General features: G+C 50.8%; 1 protein-coding gene across 5 annotated transcripts in view; it reads left to right on the forward strand.

The window, feature by feature from the left end:
• EXD3 (exonuclease 3'-5' domain containing 3) overlaps positions 1–14,948 on the forward strand; it is a 263,639-nt gene that overhangs the window by 59,292 nt on the left and 189,399 nt on the right. For 4 of the 5 annotated variants that reach the window (XR_008483587.1, XM_054283983.1, XM_054283982.1 and 1 more), the window contains exon 3: positions 5,590–5,690. Coding sequence is in view for 4 of the 5 variants with exons in the window: in XM_054283983.1 (XP_054139958.1) it covers positions 5,654–5,690 (37 nt within the window). In the remaining variant the exon portion in view is untranslated. Of the gene's footprint in view, positions 1–722; positions 809–5,589; positions 5,691–14,948 lie in introns of those variants that run through there. The other variant, XM_054283984.1, reaches the window with a different exon arrangement.

A 14,948-nucleotide genomic window follows, 5' to 3' on the forward strand; every position in this document is an offset into this window, starting at 1 on the left:
GACAGGAGAGGAGGGCATGCCCCTGTGCGGGCTGTGTGTGGCTCCCCGAGCAAACCCGGGGCAGAGGGGCCTGCTGTGATCAGTGTGATTTTACAGAAATATCTGAGCAGGCAGATAAAACCTGTCAAGCTCCGAGCTATTAACGCAGCAAAGAGAGCCCGGGCCCGGCCGGGTTTGTCAGCAGAGGGTGCCAGAGCCCCGCGGCTGCTCCGCGCACGGGGAGCGCACGGGGAGCGCACGGGGAATGTACCGGGGAGCGCACGGGGAGCACATGGGGAGCGCGCGGGGAGCGCGCGGGGAGGGCACGGGGAATGTACCGGGGAGCGCACGGGGAGCGCACGGGGAATGCACGGGGAGCACATGGGGAATACACGGGGAGCACTGGGGGAATGCACGGGGAATGCACGGGGAGCGCACGGGGAATGCACGGGGAGCGCACGGGGAGCGCATGGAGAATGCATGGGGAATGCATGGGGAATGCACGGGGAATGCACTGGGGAGCGCACGGGGGAGCGCACGGGGAATGCACGGGGAGCGCACCGGGGAGCACATGGGGAGCGCACGGGGAATGCACGGGGGAATGCATGGGGAATGCACGGGGAGCACATGGAGAATGCACGGGGAATGCTCCGGGGAATGCACGGGGAGTGCACCTGAGCCCCAGCTCAGCTCGCCGAGCCTCCTGGGCTGCGGCACGGCCAGAGCCACCCCAGCAGCAGCGCCGTCCTGGCAGCGCTGCCCGGAGCCACTCCAGATGTGCTGGTTGTGTCCAGGGTTCGCTTTCCCAGTGGCTGGAGGTGATTGATGGGTGAGAAGAGTGAAATGAGCAGGGAGAGCTGGGTCGTGGAACTCTGCAGGCATGCAGGGAGATACATTCTTTGGTATCCAGGGCTTCCTCCAGGAGTTCAGGTTCTACTTATGCCCTGGGATCACAACAATTTGCTGATTGATGTTAGGAACTCGGACAGGAATCCCATAAAAAATCATTCCTGTCAAGCTGGTGGGCTTCACCATGCTGAGGGGACAGCCTTGAAAATCCAACAGACTTTGACAGACATCTGTTGATGTTTTGTCAGCTGCTTTCCAGTTTTAATGTCCGAGCTAATGAGGCAGAGGGTGTTCTCTGGAGCAGTGTGGCTCTGCTGGCTTCTGCCATGAGTGTTCTGCTTCGGAACTTCAGCACTTCAAATGCATCTTATTGTGGCACAAATAGTGGGAAATTATTAAATTACTCCCATAAATTATCAAAAGTCAATAATCATTTAATAAAAATTCCATTCAAGTGAAGTGATCTCCCTAGAATAAGCTCTAATTGAATACATTTATTCGGGAGGCAGGGTCATGTCCTGGCCCTTTTGCTTCTGCAGTGCCAGTGGTCCTGGTGGTCCTGAGCAGCCCTGTCCAGATAGGAACTCACGGACCCCTGCTGGTTTCAGGGGAGGGAACACAGCCTGGGGTTCTTCACACAGGCCCAGAGCCATGGCAGGCACTGGCTGAACACTGCCTGGTTTGAATTTTCTTTTTTATTTTTTGCTTGTGTCAGTGGTTTTTTTCAATATCATCACAGCAAAGTGAAGTTTCCATTTCTGAGTAGTTAAAGATTTATGCGATAATGGGAAGTCTGTAAAATTAGGTGGAACTGCAATTTGCATTTCAACCTGAGGTGCAGAGAGGCTGCAGACTCTTCATCACTTCTGCCCACTCTGAAAGAACATATGCTACAGACACAGCTTGTGAAAGGGCTTGGGAGGCAGGTCATTTGTGACACACTGCAGCCTGAGATGCCAGAATTTAAGCAGAGATTTTGAATGGTGTAGCTTAGCTGGGACATTGTGAAGAATGAAGCTTGTGTGAAGTTTGTGAAGGATGAATGCTGGGTTTGTAGCTGATGGGAGCTAAATCGAAGCTAAATGGGGTTTGAGTGCAGAATCCAAAGTCTGTAAAAGCCAATGAAAAGGCACCCATGATCTTCAGAGGATGCTTTTGCAGGCACTCCTAGGACTACAGCTCCTTCACCCATCTCCTAACTCATGTTTTTTCTGGGGAGGGGTCCATGAGAGTGGAAACTTCAGGGCAATGTGCAGCTTCCTCCAAGGGACAGCTCTGATCCCTGCTCTGGGCCAGGGACAGGAGCCAGGGCACGGCTGGGGCTGGGCCAGGGCAGCTCAGGCTGGAGCTCAGGGCAAGGCTCTGCCCCCAGAGGGTGCTGGCACTGCCCAGGCTGCCCAGGGAATGGGCACGGCCCCGAGGCTGCCAGAGCTCCAGGAGCCTTTGGGCAGCGCTGCCAGGGGTGCCCAGGGTGGGGCTGCTGGGGGGGCTGGGCAGGGACAGGGGCTGGGCTGGGGGATCCTGGGGGTCCCTCCCAGTTCAGGGGATTCTGTGATATCTTTTTTAGCTGTGTGTGCCTGTATGTTCTGTAAGACCAAGGCAATAAAAGGAAGCTTGTAAAAATGTGAAATAGGCTTCAAAATCCCCATATGAAGACACCTACAAATAAGTGCTGCTTTGCAGTGTTTGTTTTCTATTTTCTAAAGATTTAAGTGACTCTCACTTCACATTTTCAAATATTTCCCATACCCAGGCAGAATAGAAACCTTTTTTTGTGGGGACATTTTCTGAGAAGAGATAAAATTTTTTATATGGTCACTTCACCACGTTTCTGAGCATTAAGGGAAGCACCAGCTCAGGCAGAGCTTGAGATACCAACCCAGAGCTGATCCCATGGAAGTTAACAGACTGTCAGGAAGGAGACTTCCTGCTTTTCCCAGCATGGTCAGGAGCACCTTGTTCACTCCAGCCCAGCAATGGCCCTGCTTGAACTGAAATCACTCAGAAAGAAACCAGTGGCCCCCAGTTCCCTGTCTGGCAGTGGCTGTGGCCTCAGCTGTTACTGAGAAAGCAGAATGGGAGCTCTGTTCACACTGTCTCCATCCACCTGCGGGTTGCTTTGCCTCTGGGGCAGTTGTAAGCAAGCAGGTGTCAAACACTGTCCATCCATCCATCATCCATCCATCCATCCATCATCCATCCATCCATCCATCCATCAATCATCCATCCATCCATCCATCATCCATCCATCATCCATCCATCCATCCATCCATCCATCCATCTATCCATCCATCCATCCATCCATCCATCCATCCATCATCCATCCATCCATCCATCCATCCATCCATCATCCATCCACCCATCCATCCATCCATCCATCCATCATCCATCCATCCATCCATCCATCCATCCATCCATCATCCATCCATCATCCATCCATCCATCATCCATCCATCCATCCATCCATCCATCCATCCATCCATCCATCATCCATCCATCCATCCATCCATCCATCCTCAGTGTTATCAGACTGACTGTGTGCATCCTTATCTCTCCTGGCTGCAATACAAACCAAGTCCTGCATGGCTCCAGCCATGAGCTCGACATCACAATCAAGAGCTCAGCAGTGACCACACCTGCTCTGGAGAAAAGCCAGCAGTCCTTGGAGAAGCAGCTTGGCAGCAATTTGCCTTTTCCTTTGGCCTTTCCTTTGGCTGCTCCACGCTGGGTTTCCATACAGGGAATTGTTGGAACCAAGCAGGAGACACTCATGGCAGCAATTGCCTTCTTGGGGGCCATCACCCACCCCTGCACACCGATCACTGCCCCATCCTGCAGGACTGAGCGTGTGCAGTTATCTTCTCCCTCTGGACACACTTGATTTAGATCTAATGGAAAAAGCTACAAACTGGATCCTGACCCCGAAAATAGCAGGCAAGGAATGAGAGAATAGCCATTTGAATGGAGAACAATGGAATTACATTTCATGTTAATTCCTGAATTACTCTCATATGATGTCAAAAAGTGAGGCTTGAGGGATTTCAGGTCATGTCAAGGTCAAAAGAAGCCCTGAGGAGAAATTGTGACTTTTTTTACTGTTCAAAGGAATTGAAGTGCCTCAAAGTGTCTTCTGGTGAGAAACTTCTGCTGTAGTAGAAGCCCCATCTTGGGGCTTGTAAAGCTGCTCTAGATCTGGCTGGGACCCCAGGATGCTGCTGAGAGGGAAGCTTTGGTTCCCTGTCCCCCAGGAGTCCTCAGGTCCTGATGGGATTCCCTTGCTGTGATATTTGAAGGGAGTGTCCTGAGATCCAATCCAAGCTCTGCCATCTGCCCAAGCCTGTGTTTGTTGGTTATTGTGGTGGGGTCCTGTGGGACACAACCTGAAAGCCACTGCTTGTGAATGGGGAAATTCTTCCCCTTTGCCCAACTGCTGAGCAGAGCCAGATTCTTCAGAGTCCTGGACCATGAATCTGCCATTTCAGTGGGTTTGTGTTTTTTGACAGATCATGGATGAATTACAGCCCTTTTTGTTTTCTAGGAGACCAATGGGACAAAGTGTGTTTAGGCTAAAACATATTTGTTCCATTTTTGGTGTCTTCCCCTCATACACACATTGTTGTTTTTTGGTTTGATTTTTTTTTTTTTATTTTGGAGCTAAAGACCTTAAAGAAAGTGAGGGCCCTTTGCTTGCACAACATGTTGAGATTAATTCTGACCCTCTGTATCATATCCACAGCTGCTTGCACTTGGCAGGTTTGCTCCCAAAGGTGACTTCCCACTGTCTGCTGAGAATCCAAACCTTTTGAATGGCCCCAAGTGATTTACACCTCATGTTAAACGTGGGGAAGAGACTTGCAGAGTCACAGATCATCTGTGGAGAGCAGGAGGCTGCTCCTGGGGGCCACCTGGATGCACTGCTTGTTCTGTGTCATGTCCTGCTCCCTGGGGCCTCGCTTCCACTGCTCCACAACAAACCCAAGGTGCTGCTGTGCCTCCAGCCAGCTCAGGGACTTCAATCACTTGTTGTTATTGCCTCTCTGTTTGTGTTTTTCTAAGCATTTGTGTTCCACCAGCACACTCAGAGTGAGTGCTCTCGAGGGGGAATTTCCTTCCTGGTAAACAATCCTGCAGTGTGATTCAGCAGGAAGGATGTGGTGGTTCAGGCACTGGGCTGGGATTTGGGAGACAGGGGCTCTGTTCCCAATTCTACAACAGTCAAGATGTGATGATGAGTGGAAGGGCAAGCAAACAAAGAGGAGGAGCTGTGTAGCTGTGGCAAAAACACACTTTCACATGGCCTGTTAGTCCAGATTGGGGTTAGGTAGGTCTGGGGTTTGCACAGAATCATAGAATTGGCTGAGTTGGAAAGGACCTCAGGGTCATCAAGTCCAACTCTTCACTCTGTGCAGGAGTTTTGTTTGGCTACTCAAGTGAAGAGCCAAACTGCTGTTTGTGCAGTTCAAATCTGGAACTCAGCTTATTCCAGGAACCTAGCTGTGTTTTTAACTCCATGTTGTTTTACCTTCCATGGGCTCTCAGGTGCCACTTTCCAGGGCTTCTTGGTTGACTCAATTCAGTTTCCTATTGCATTCTCTGATCTTCTGGCACGTGTCCTGTGGCTCCTACACCAGGTTGTACATGCATGTAGGTTCTCCACTCTCCTGCTAAATTCAAGGACAACAGACCACACACAAGATATTATCTTTCTCACACAGGGTGAAGTTCCTACAGTTTGACAGTAACTCTACATTTTCTTTCCAGAAACAAGAGCTTGGGCTGCATCTCTGAGTTTAGACCTCCAACCTCAGCATCCTGATCTAGGAGGATGAGTCAGGACAGTTACTCAAGTGATCAGCCCACGGGTGAGTTTTCATTCAGCATGATTTGCTTTCCATTTATTTTCTTACTGCTGTTGGAGAAGAATGCTGAGTCACAAATAAAGCAAAACGTGAATCAATGCCAAATTGCATGTCATAAAGATTATTGGATCTTTGAGGTTTCCTGTCCACATCTGAATATCAGCATTCTTAGAATTCTAGTCCAGGTTGAAAATTTTTCGAGCAATTTTTTTTTCTGGTGGTTCTCACCAGTTCAGAACACAGGGGTTTTATTAGTGTGTTAGACAACTCATTCTGCTATTTGCCATAACTTAGTTTTCTCATTAATTGCATTGGTAATTGGCTACCCTTTGCAGTAAGGAAGATGTGCACACACCATTGTATGTCCCATCAAGTCCGAGGGTCAGGGTCCCTGCTGGAGAGCTTGGATAGACAGGAATTTGCTACTTCTGGCTCAGACCTGCCATAAATTTGCTCTCTTCTTCCATCCCCATCTTTGGCTGTGGGAGCTCAGCCTCACGGAGTGCTGCTGGCAGTTTGTGCTGGGAGAGGCGGATGCCAGGGGCTGTGCCTGCAGCCTCCCAGGCTCTGCTCAGCCTGGGCTTTTTTGGAAGTGTCAAGGGGCATTCTTAGCTCTGACGTGAGGGCTATTTTTTGACAGTTCCCATTGTTCCCCAACCTTTGTTCATGGGTGAAGTCTTTTTGTCTGAGGCCTTTGTCAGAAATAGAGGCTGTTAGGAGAGCTGTCTGCTCACAGGTTGGGGGAGTTTTCTTTTGTTGTTGAGTCCTGAGAATTTGTTCCTTGCTTTTACAGACTCGCTTGGGCAAACTTGCCCAGAAAAATGAGGGGATTGCTGGGATCTCCCCTTGCTGGGCCTGCAGGGAGAGGGGTTCCTCAGAGCCACCACCCATGTGCCCTGCTCTGGCTGTCCCAGGCCATGTGGCTGGGGCAGAGCAATTTGGGGTTCTGAACATCTGCCTACACTAACACTCTTGCCACGTCCATGGGTTTGAATCTGGGGCTCAAAAATGGAAAATTTAGGAAAATTCCTGTGATAGCATGAAATATCTATTCTCTAATACTCAGCATGTATTTTATTACTGTGAACAGGTGATGATGGCACATCAGGATGTCATGGAGATTCATGAATCATCCACAGAAGGACCTGGAGGCTGGGTTTGGGGAAAAAGGCATTCAAGTCTCTATAACATATCCTGGGTGCTTGTGAGAAATGTCTGGTCAGAATATTCACAGATTGCTCATTAGAGCCTTCTCTTTTGTAGGTGTAATAAATGTTGTGGTTTGAGTTTAGATCCACTCTCTAAAACAGGCACAGGAATGAATCTGTCCGGAGGGACTAATTTTCCATGTATCACTCATGTACATTTTACACCTCCTGTTGAAGTGCTTAGTCCTGATTGCTCTTGGAGTCAAGTCCTGAGTAGGACAGGTGTGATCACTGGTGATTTACATCCTGGCTGAGGATAGGGATCTTCCAGTCTGGACCTCCATTTGTTCAGCTTCCAGCACCACCTATTGAGTTTTACATTGTTGGTTCATTTCATTCTCTGAGCTGCCACTGGAGCTATACTTAGAGAGGAAGGATATTATAATCTTGTGAAAGATTAAAATACTGTTACTGTAATCCAGCTGGAAGGGGAGACCTTTTCTCAGGGCGAGAGACAGCCAAGGTTTTTCCCATTCTGTCCTCCCCTTGTATGCAGGAAGGAAGTACTGGCAAAGGCCCCTGAGCTTCCTGAGGGCTGGGGAGCATTTCCAGACCCAGCCCTCGGCACCATCCATCAGCAGCCGCCAAACAATCGCTAACGAGGGGAAAACACGGTGGGATAAACAGGGACAGGGCCTGGGGAGAGAGAATGGAGAGAGAGACTGGGGAGAGAGACTGAGGAGAGAGACTGGGGAGAGAGAAAGGGGAGAGAGAATGGGAGAGACTGGGGAGAGAGACTGGGGAGAGAGAATGGGAGAGACTGGGGAGAGAGACTGGGGAGAGAGACTGGGGAGAGAGACTGAGGAGAGAGAATGGGGAGAGAGACTGAGGAGAGAGAATGGGGAGAGAGACTGGGGAGAGAGACTGGGGAGAGAGAATGGGGAGAGAGACTGAGGAGAGAGACTGGGGAGAGAGAATGGGGAGAGAGACTGGGGAGAGAGAATGGGAGCAGGGCCTGGGGAGAGAGACTGGGAGAGAGACTGGGGACAGAGTGGGAGCAGAGACTGGGGAGAGAAACTGGGGAGAGAGAATGGGGAGAGAGAAAGGGGAGAGAGAATGGGAGAGACTGGGGAGAGAGACTGGGGAGAGAGACTGGGGAGAGAGAATGGGAGCAGGGCCTGGGGGCACAGCCTGGGGACAGAGAGTGGGGACAGGGAGTGGGGACAGGGCCTGGGGAGAGAGACTGGGGAGAGAGAATGGGAGGGAGACTAGGAACAGAGTGGGAGCAGAGACTGGGGAGAGAGAATGGGAGCAGGGCCTGGGGACAAGGCCTGGGGGCACAGCCTGGGGACAGACAGTGGGGACAGAGACTGGGGAGAGACTGGGGGTACAGCCTGGGACAGAGAGTGAGGACAGGGAGTGGGGACAGAGCCTGGGGACACAGCCTGGGAGCAGAGCCTGGGGAGAGAGAGTGGGGACAGAGAGTGGGGACAGGGGCTGGGGACAGGGCCTGGGGAGAGGGCCTGGGAGAGAGACTGGGGACAGAGTGGGAGCAGAGACTGGGGACAAGGCCTGGGGAGAGAGAGTGGGGACAGAGAGTGAGGACACAGCCTGGGAGCACAGCCCTGCAGCCCAGCACCAGCCAGCTCCTCTGGGGCTGGGCCTGGCAGCAGGCACTGCACATTGGCTGCCCTTCCCTTTATCATCAAGTATCTCAATAATCAAGTTCCCCTTCAAAGAAGCATCTCAACAAATGAGAAAGGGAGGAAGGGAGGCGAAGGGCTGATGTTTGCTGAGGAGCTGCTGTGCTGGCAGGTGGCTGGGGCCTGGGCCAAGGAGATGCTGGGGATGCTCTGGGTGCAGAGCAGCCCAGGTGATGTGTGGGTCACTGTGGGTGCTTGGATGAGGCAGAGCTTTCTGTCAGCTCTTCAGGGCAGTGCTGAGGCAAAGCCATCTGTGATGCCTTAAGGAAGGAGGAACCAAGTCAGGTGGGGGCCTCACCTTTGACTGGATCACCTTTGAGTAGGGTTCTCTCCAAGAAGAGGCTTAGAACTGAATTGGGATCTTTTTCCCTGTATCACTGCTTTTGTTTAAATGCTGCATTACAATATTTGGGTCATATTTTCAGATCTATCTGCTCTCTAACCTGTTTTTAACCATTCCTTAAACTAACTCTTTGGGTTTATATTTTTCAGTATGGCTTTAGTATCCTCACAAACCTTGAGCTAGGAATTTCTCCCTACAAGTACCAGAAGGGAGTTTGTAGTGAGGTGGTGGTTTGGTCTCTTTTGCCCTATGCCAAGGGACAGGCCAAAAGGAAACAACCTTAGTTGCAACAGGGGAGGTTCAGATTAGATATTAGAAAAATTTTTTTCCCTGAAGGAGTGTTTAGGCTCTGTGCTGACTACCTGCACCTTCTCTTCCCAGCCAAATGTGCCTTTCTGGGGTTCTTTCATTCCTTCTCCTCTGTTTCACATTTTTATTGTCCTTTGTCTGGGCTTGCAGCAGGCATGGGGTGGGCAGTAATCTCCTTAAATGCCTCTACAACACTCTGCAGGATAGAATTAACTTTTTATTTATGGTGTATAAAGAATGCAGGATTATGGAACCTTTATTTTAAAGCTGAAGGTATTTCTGCAGTGCTAACAGTTATTTTTAAATCTATCGGAAATGCACATAAGTAACAGCAAGTGAAAAAGAAAAGAAGGTAAGAAGTTCCTGGGGATGGGATGGATAATAAACAGTAGCCCTGGCTGCATGGTTATGAAAACATTAACCCAAAATATTTACCCAACTGGCCTAGAGCTGGAGAACAGCAGGTTTCCCCTTGCTCAGTGCTGGGTGTAGATGCTGGAAGTTGAAGCCGTTAACTTTAAAATAAAAAAAGCCAGACTCAGCAACCTGGTTTCAGGTCCTGCTGCAGCCCCTCAGTCCCCAGCTGGTGGCATTGGGTACTCTCATTTCCCTGTTTGGGAGAGCATTTGTGCAGCTGTGTGACTGTACACAGCAAAGTGCTCACGTTAACTGCATGCAGCATTTTGAAATGTCCTTCTAGAAAATACCTGATTTTGTGTTTGCTTGTCCTGGGCATCCTGTTGGGAAGGAGGCACCACTGGAGTGGTCCTGGGTGTGATTCTGCTCAGATCCTTCATGCATTGATATCATTGTTATTTCATTAACCTAATGATGCCCTGTGACAGCAATGGGTTAAAGAAGAGACAGGATGGTTTGTTGGCAGTGTCCCATCAAGTCCAAGGATGCCAGCTGGAGATGAACCCACGAGCAGTGAGGGGAACGTGGCACCCTGGAACAGGCACTGAGGGGTTGTGTCAGGACACTGGGCTGGAAGGACTGGGAATTCTCAAAGAAGGGAGAGCAGGCAGGGACTGCCAGCCTGGCCTGACATGTGGCTCTTGTGGTTCATGGCTCAAGGGAAGTCTTGGGACTGCCAGAGTCTTGGAAAAGACAAAGAAATAGGCTTGTGATAGTTAGTGCTCTTTGCCCAGGGATACAAAAACACCGTGTGCCTGGGAAGGATGATGTTTAGATTGGATATGTGGTCATACAACAGAAACTGATGGATAATGAAGGAGTTTTCCAGGAATTGCCTGCTGGTCTCTACATTCCTCTTTGCAAAAAGGCATGGAGTATAACAGCTGCTTCCACCCACTCTGGTTCTTTCACATAAATCTAGTGAAGAAAAGGGTCAAGTTAAATCCAGCTGTCCCAAATACCTTCCCAAACCCTAGCAAGGTTCAGGTGACAAGCCTTGGTGGAAGAACATCCTGTGAAATCCAACAAGCACTAGTTATGGGAGAGACAGGAGGTGACCATGCAGTGCCCTGGGAGGCTGCAGGGCAGCCCTGGCCCCTGGGCAGATGTGCAGTGTGCCCTGGGGGAGCAGGGCTGCCTGCAGCACACAAGCCCAGCTGTAACACAGCTCTGCAGCCCAGGTGCAGGAGCACAGCCCTGCCCAGGCAGGGAGGGACTCGTTTGTGCTGCAGTGGGAACGGGGAGCAGTGGACACGTCCTGCTCAGAGCCTGCACCAGGGCTTGCTCTGTGTGATTGTGCCTTCTTTTAAATTAAACTATTTTGCAAGCACTTCCTTCCTGCATTTCTCAGAAGGAGGGAGGGGGGTGTGCAAAGAATGTTGAACTGCCTTTGACGGAGGAGGAAAACTGAAGAAAACAAGAGATGCAATCCTAACTACTGACCTTTTACTTGAGCTTGGTGATGTTTTTCAGCAGCAGAGCCTCTGGGGAGTAACAGCATCCTCCTTGCTATTGTGCTGCCTGCCCAAAAAGGGGGCTAAAGTTCAGCTTTTATGATGTTCTCACTCTGGGCTTGTGGGAAAAAGGCCACATTCCCTTTCTTAGGTCATACGAGTGCAAGAGATGACAGAGTCCTACAGTCTAACCCCAGGGCAGGAGGCCAGTGCAGAATGGGACTGGGATAGACAGCTTGGTAAATACACTGCCAGCTTTTTCTCCTTATGGAGAGTCACAGCAGGTGGGAGGGTAATTTACATTGTTAAATTAAAAGGCACTGATTTATTTTATGCTGGTGTGTTATTGTTTCATAAGAGCACATGGGTTGCCATAACTTGTGATGGACTCTTGCACTTTATTGTTAAATCCTCCTTTTCCACTTTGGTCAACAGTTACTGGAAATGAACATTATCTACCAGGACAGAAACAAGAGGCAAATAAGCATAAAACAAAATTCCAACCTCCTCCCCAGCAAACTGGAGGTTTTCAGGGAACCCCCCCATAGTTTTGAGGACTGGGATTATTGCAGTGGCTGTTCTCAGATGGTGCTCTTTGGCCCTAAACTGTTCTGTACCCGGGGCCTAGAGAGGCACTGGTCCCTTTGCTCACAGGCCCTGATCAGGCTCTGTGTCTTTGAGCTGCCACCTGGTCTGACTGTCCCCCTTCCCTCAGCCACATCTGGTGTTTCTCTCCATTGATGCTTCCCTCAGCCTTGTTGAGGAGCTGTTCAACCAACACTGAGCTGGTCTTTCCACATGGCATGATCCTGGCTGTGCTGTGCTTTCTGAAATGCAGGGTCTGGGAGCAGAGGACGTGGTTCTGCCTGGAAAGGCTGCCTATCATAAGGATAAATTCTGTTCTAAAATTACAAATACTGTTTTAAAGTTTCTATCAGGCGTACTGTTTAAAAAACAAATCTGGCTGATGCTGACATGAACCTGTGCACTGCCATCCTTTGGCAGTGCTGGTGACTCTGCTCCAGGGGCTCAGGGTGCTGATCAGCTCACAGCCCCCCCATCAGCAGCAAGCTGAGAAATCCTGTCCTGGGGCTGCTGTGTGAGTTTGCCTTCAGCTGGAGTCTTGTCTTCTGCATGGCAGAGCACATAAAACCTTCATGTCACTGAAGGATAGGTGTGACTACCTGATGTGCAGTCAGTACCGTGAGCTCTGGGTGATAAGGAAAGGTGTGTTCTGGCAGAATGGAGGAAGTGGAAGTGCTGACTGATCAAACAGCTGAATCACAGCTGCAAGAGAAAGGTCTTGCTCCTGCCCTTCTCTCTCATGCCATTGCACCCAGGCCTGGCACAGGTCACCTCTTTGCTCCTGTGCTGGTACCTTGGAGCCTTCACTGAGTTGGGTCAATTCCCTGGCCCAGCAAGAGCAGATCTGTGTTTTGGCCAAGTTCATTTTCTGTGGAGGTGAAGCAGAGGGACAGCTCCCATCTCTGCTCTGTGACAGGGACAGGAGCCAGGGCACGGCTGGGGCTGGGCCAGGGCAGCTCAGGCTGGAGCTCAGGGCAAGGCTCTGCCCCCAGAGGGTGCTGGCACTGCCCAGGCTGCCCAGGGAATGGGCACGGCCCCGAGGCTGCCAGAGCTCCAGGAGCCTTTGGGCAGCGCTGCCAGGGGTGCCCAGGGTGGGGCTGCTGGGGGGGCTGGGCAGGGACAGGGGCTGGGCTGGGGGATCCCGGTGGGTCCCTCCACCTCAGGGGATATTCTGTGATTCTAATGAGAATGAGTCACTTTGCTTTTGGACAGCTCATGTCCTAAGTAGAATGTCTGGGCACCAGGCAAGTGGTGTGATACAGGCAGGTATTTATTCAGAGTGCTTGGGGAAATGTGCAGACACCAAGCCCACCTTTGGGTGGCTGTTTTAGGGGCACAAACGTGTTGGTGTTCCCTCCTTACTGGGGTACCCCACTCTGTGGCAAGGTGAGCTGTCAGACTGTGGCCAGAGGAGGCAGCTCACCCACCTTGATTTAATTTATCTTTGACACTGAGCCTTGCCTTTGGAGTGGCTTCCAGTGACTGTCCCTCACATGTGGCAAACACAAATACCCAGTGACCTGAGCATGCAGGCAGATGTGTGGGTTCTGAAGGAGAGAAATGAGGTGCTTGGAGCCTGTTAACTCTCTGGCATTTCTGCTTATCACAGTGAGGGGTGGAGGGAAATGAATGCTGTGAAAACAGGCCTGAAGATGAGGGAGGTTTGCCACAGACCAGGGATTTGGACCTGTGACGAAAAGCCCAGGGCAGTGGCATTCAGGTAACACCTGAAGTGTGTCTGGTCAAGGCAAGATCACGGCTCCTGAAGATTATTTAATATTTCTCTGTCTTTCTGGCCCACAAGTTTTGATTTTCGTATCTGCCAGGACTTGCCCGTGGTGCCCTGTGGTGCTGTGTGGTGCGGGTGCTGGCCATGCACTGCTGCCCCCCTGCTCCCCTCATCCCTCAGCCAGCACTGAGTGGCTCTGGTGGCTGTGGAAGATCCACCATCCCTGCTGCCCCCTGGGAGGTGCCCATTTCACACAGCTGTAGGCTTTGGCTCCACACATCGCTCATTTAACCTTGCTTAATTTTGGCTAATCTGAGAGCGGATCTCTTTTCATTTTCTGCTGGATGCACTTTGCACTGAGCTATACAGACATTGGGAGGGAGAAGAATTTGTCTAAATTGTTTGTTTTTCCTCGGGAAAAAAGAAATGGAGATTTATGAGCAGTTTTCCCTCCCCAGGGCTCTCCCTCAGCAAAGCCCTGCTTCGGTGGCAGAGGTTTGCAGCGATTCAGCACGACGAAAGTTCACACAGTTCAGAGCTCCAACAATTACAGAGGAGCTTTTCTTGGGATTTTTAAAATGTCCTAGACACAATTAAAAGAATTTCTCAGCAAGGAGAGTGCAAGCTGGGGACTCTCCAGCAGATGTAATCACTCAAGGAAAACTTTGTTTGGCTTGGCTGGGCCCTGCCTTCGTTCCACGCTCTTTCATCCCACCACCAGGCTTTGTCTCAGCCTTTGCAGTGTCTCTCTGTCTGTCTTTCCCTCTTTCCATCTGCCCCACATTCCGCTGCAGGCTGAATGGGACAGCCTTAACCTGGCTACTTCCAAGACAAACAGCAAGTCAGATGGAAAAAGGGGGGCCCTTGGCTGTCAGGAGGCTCCGTGGTCGCTCACTTCCTAGAATTAAAGGCTGGGAGTTGATCTGTAAGCCAGCCAAGCCAGAGACAATGACTGGGTTCCCATTTTGTTCCTTTGATACTGTCTTAAATATGTGCAATGACTGAGAAAACAAAATTTGCATAAAGCAGAAATCCACTTTCTCATGCAGATCTGTCCTACCCTGTGTCCTCCAGTGTGGATGGCACAGGTGGCAAAGCTCAGCTGTTGTGTCTTACAGGGTTTTGGGAAGCAGGCCTGTTCTTAGAGACCCAAGCTGTAACAACTCCTGGCTATGATGGGACAGTTTTGGTGGCCACATGGATGGGATGGGTACAGCTGCAATTCCGGTGTTGGACTGCCTGGTCCTGGTGAGTCACTTCCAGCTCAGGAGGTCCTGGGATTCTGTAAATCAGCAGGAGAGATGCATTGAAGCCACTGTGACCCCAGGTCAGTCCCAGTGTGTCCAGCCAGGCCCTGGTTTTGTGCCATGGCTTTGCCCAGCCTCTGGACAGGGGTATTGCCTGTCCCACGCGTGGCAGGGGTGTGAAGGTGCCTTCCCCTGCTCCACCACCATCCCTGGACAATGCTGCTGTGCTTTTTGGACGTGAGATTTTCAGCTTTAAACCCCAGAGTGCTGCTGGGCTGTAACCAGCTCGTGGTGATTAGAGAGCAGGTAGTTATTGACTGTGTGGT

This window comes from Melozone crissalis, unplaced genomic scaffold, assembly GCF_028551555.1.
Source record: "Melozone crissalis strain CALT ecotype California unplaced genomic scaffold, PUWL_Pcris_2 ptg000041l_1, whole genome shotgun sequence".
Lineage (NCBI taxonomy): Eukaryota > Metazoa > Chordata > Aves > Passeriformes > Passerellidae > Melozone > Melozone crissalis.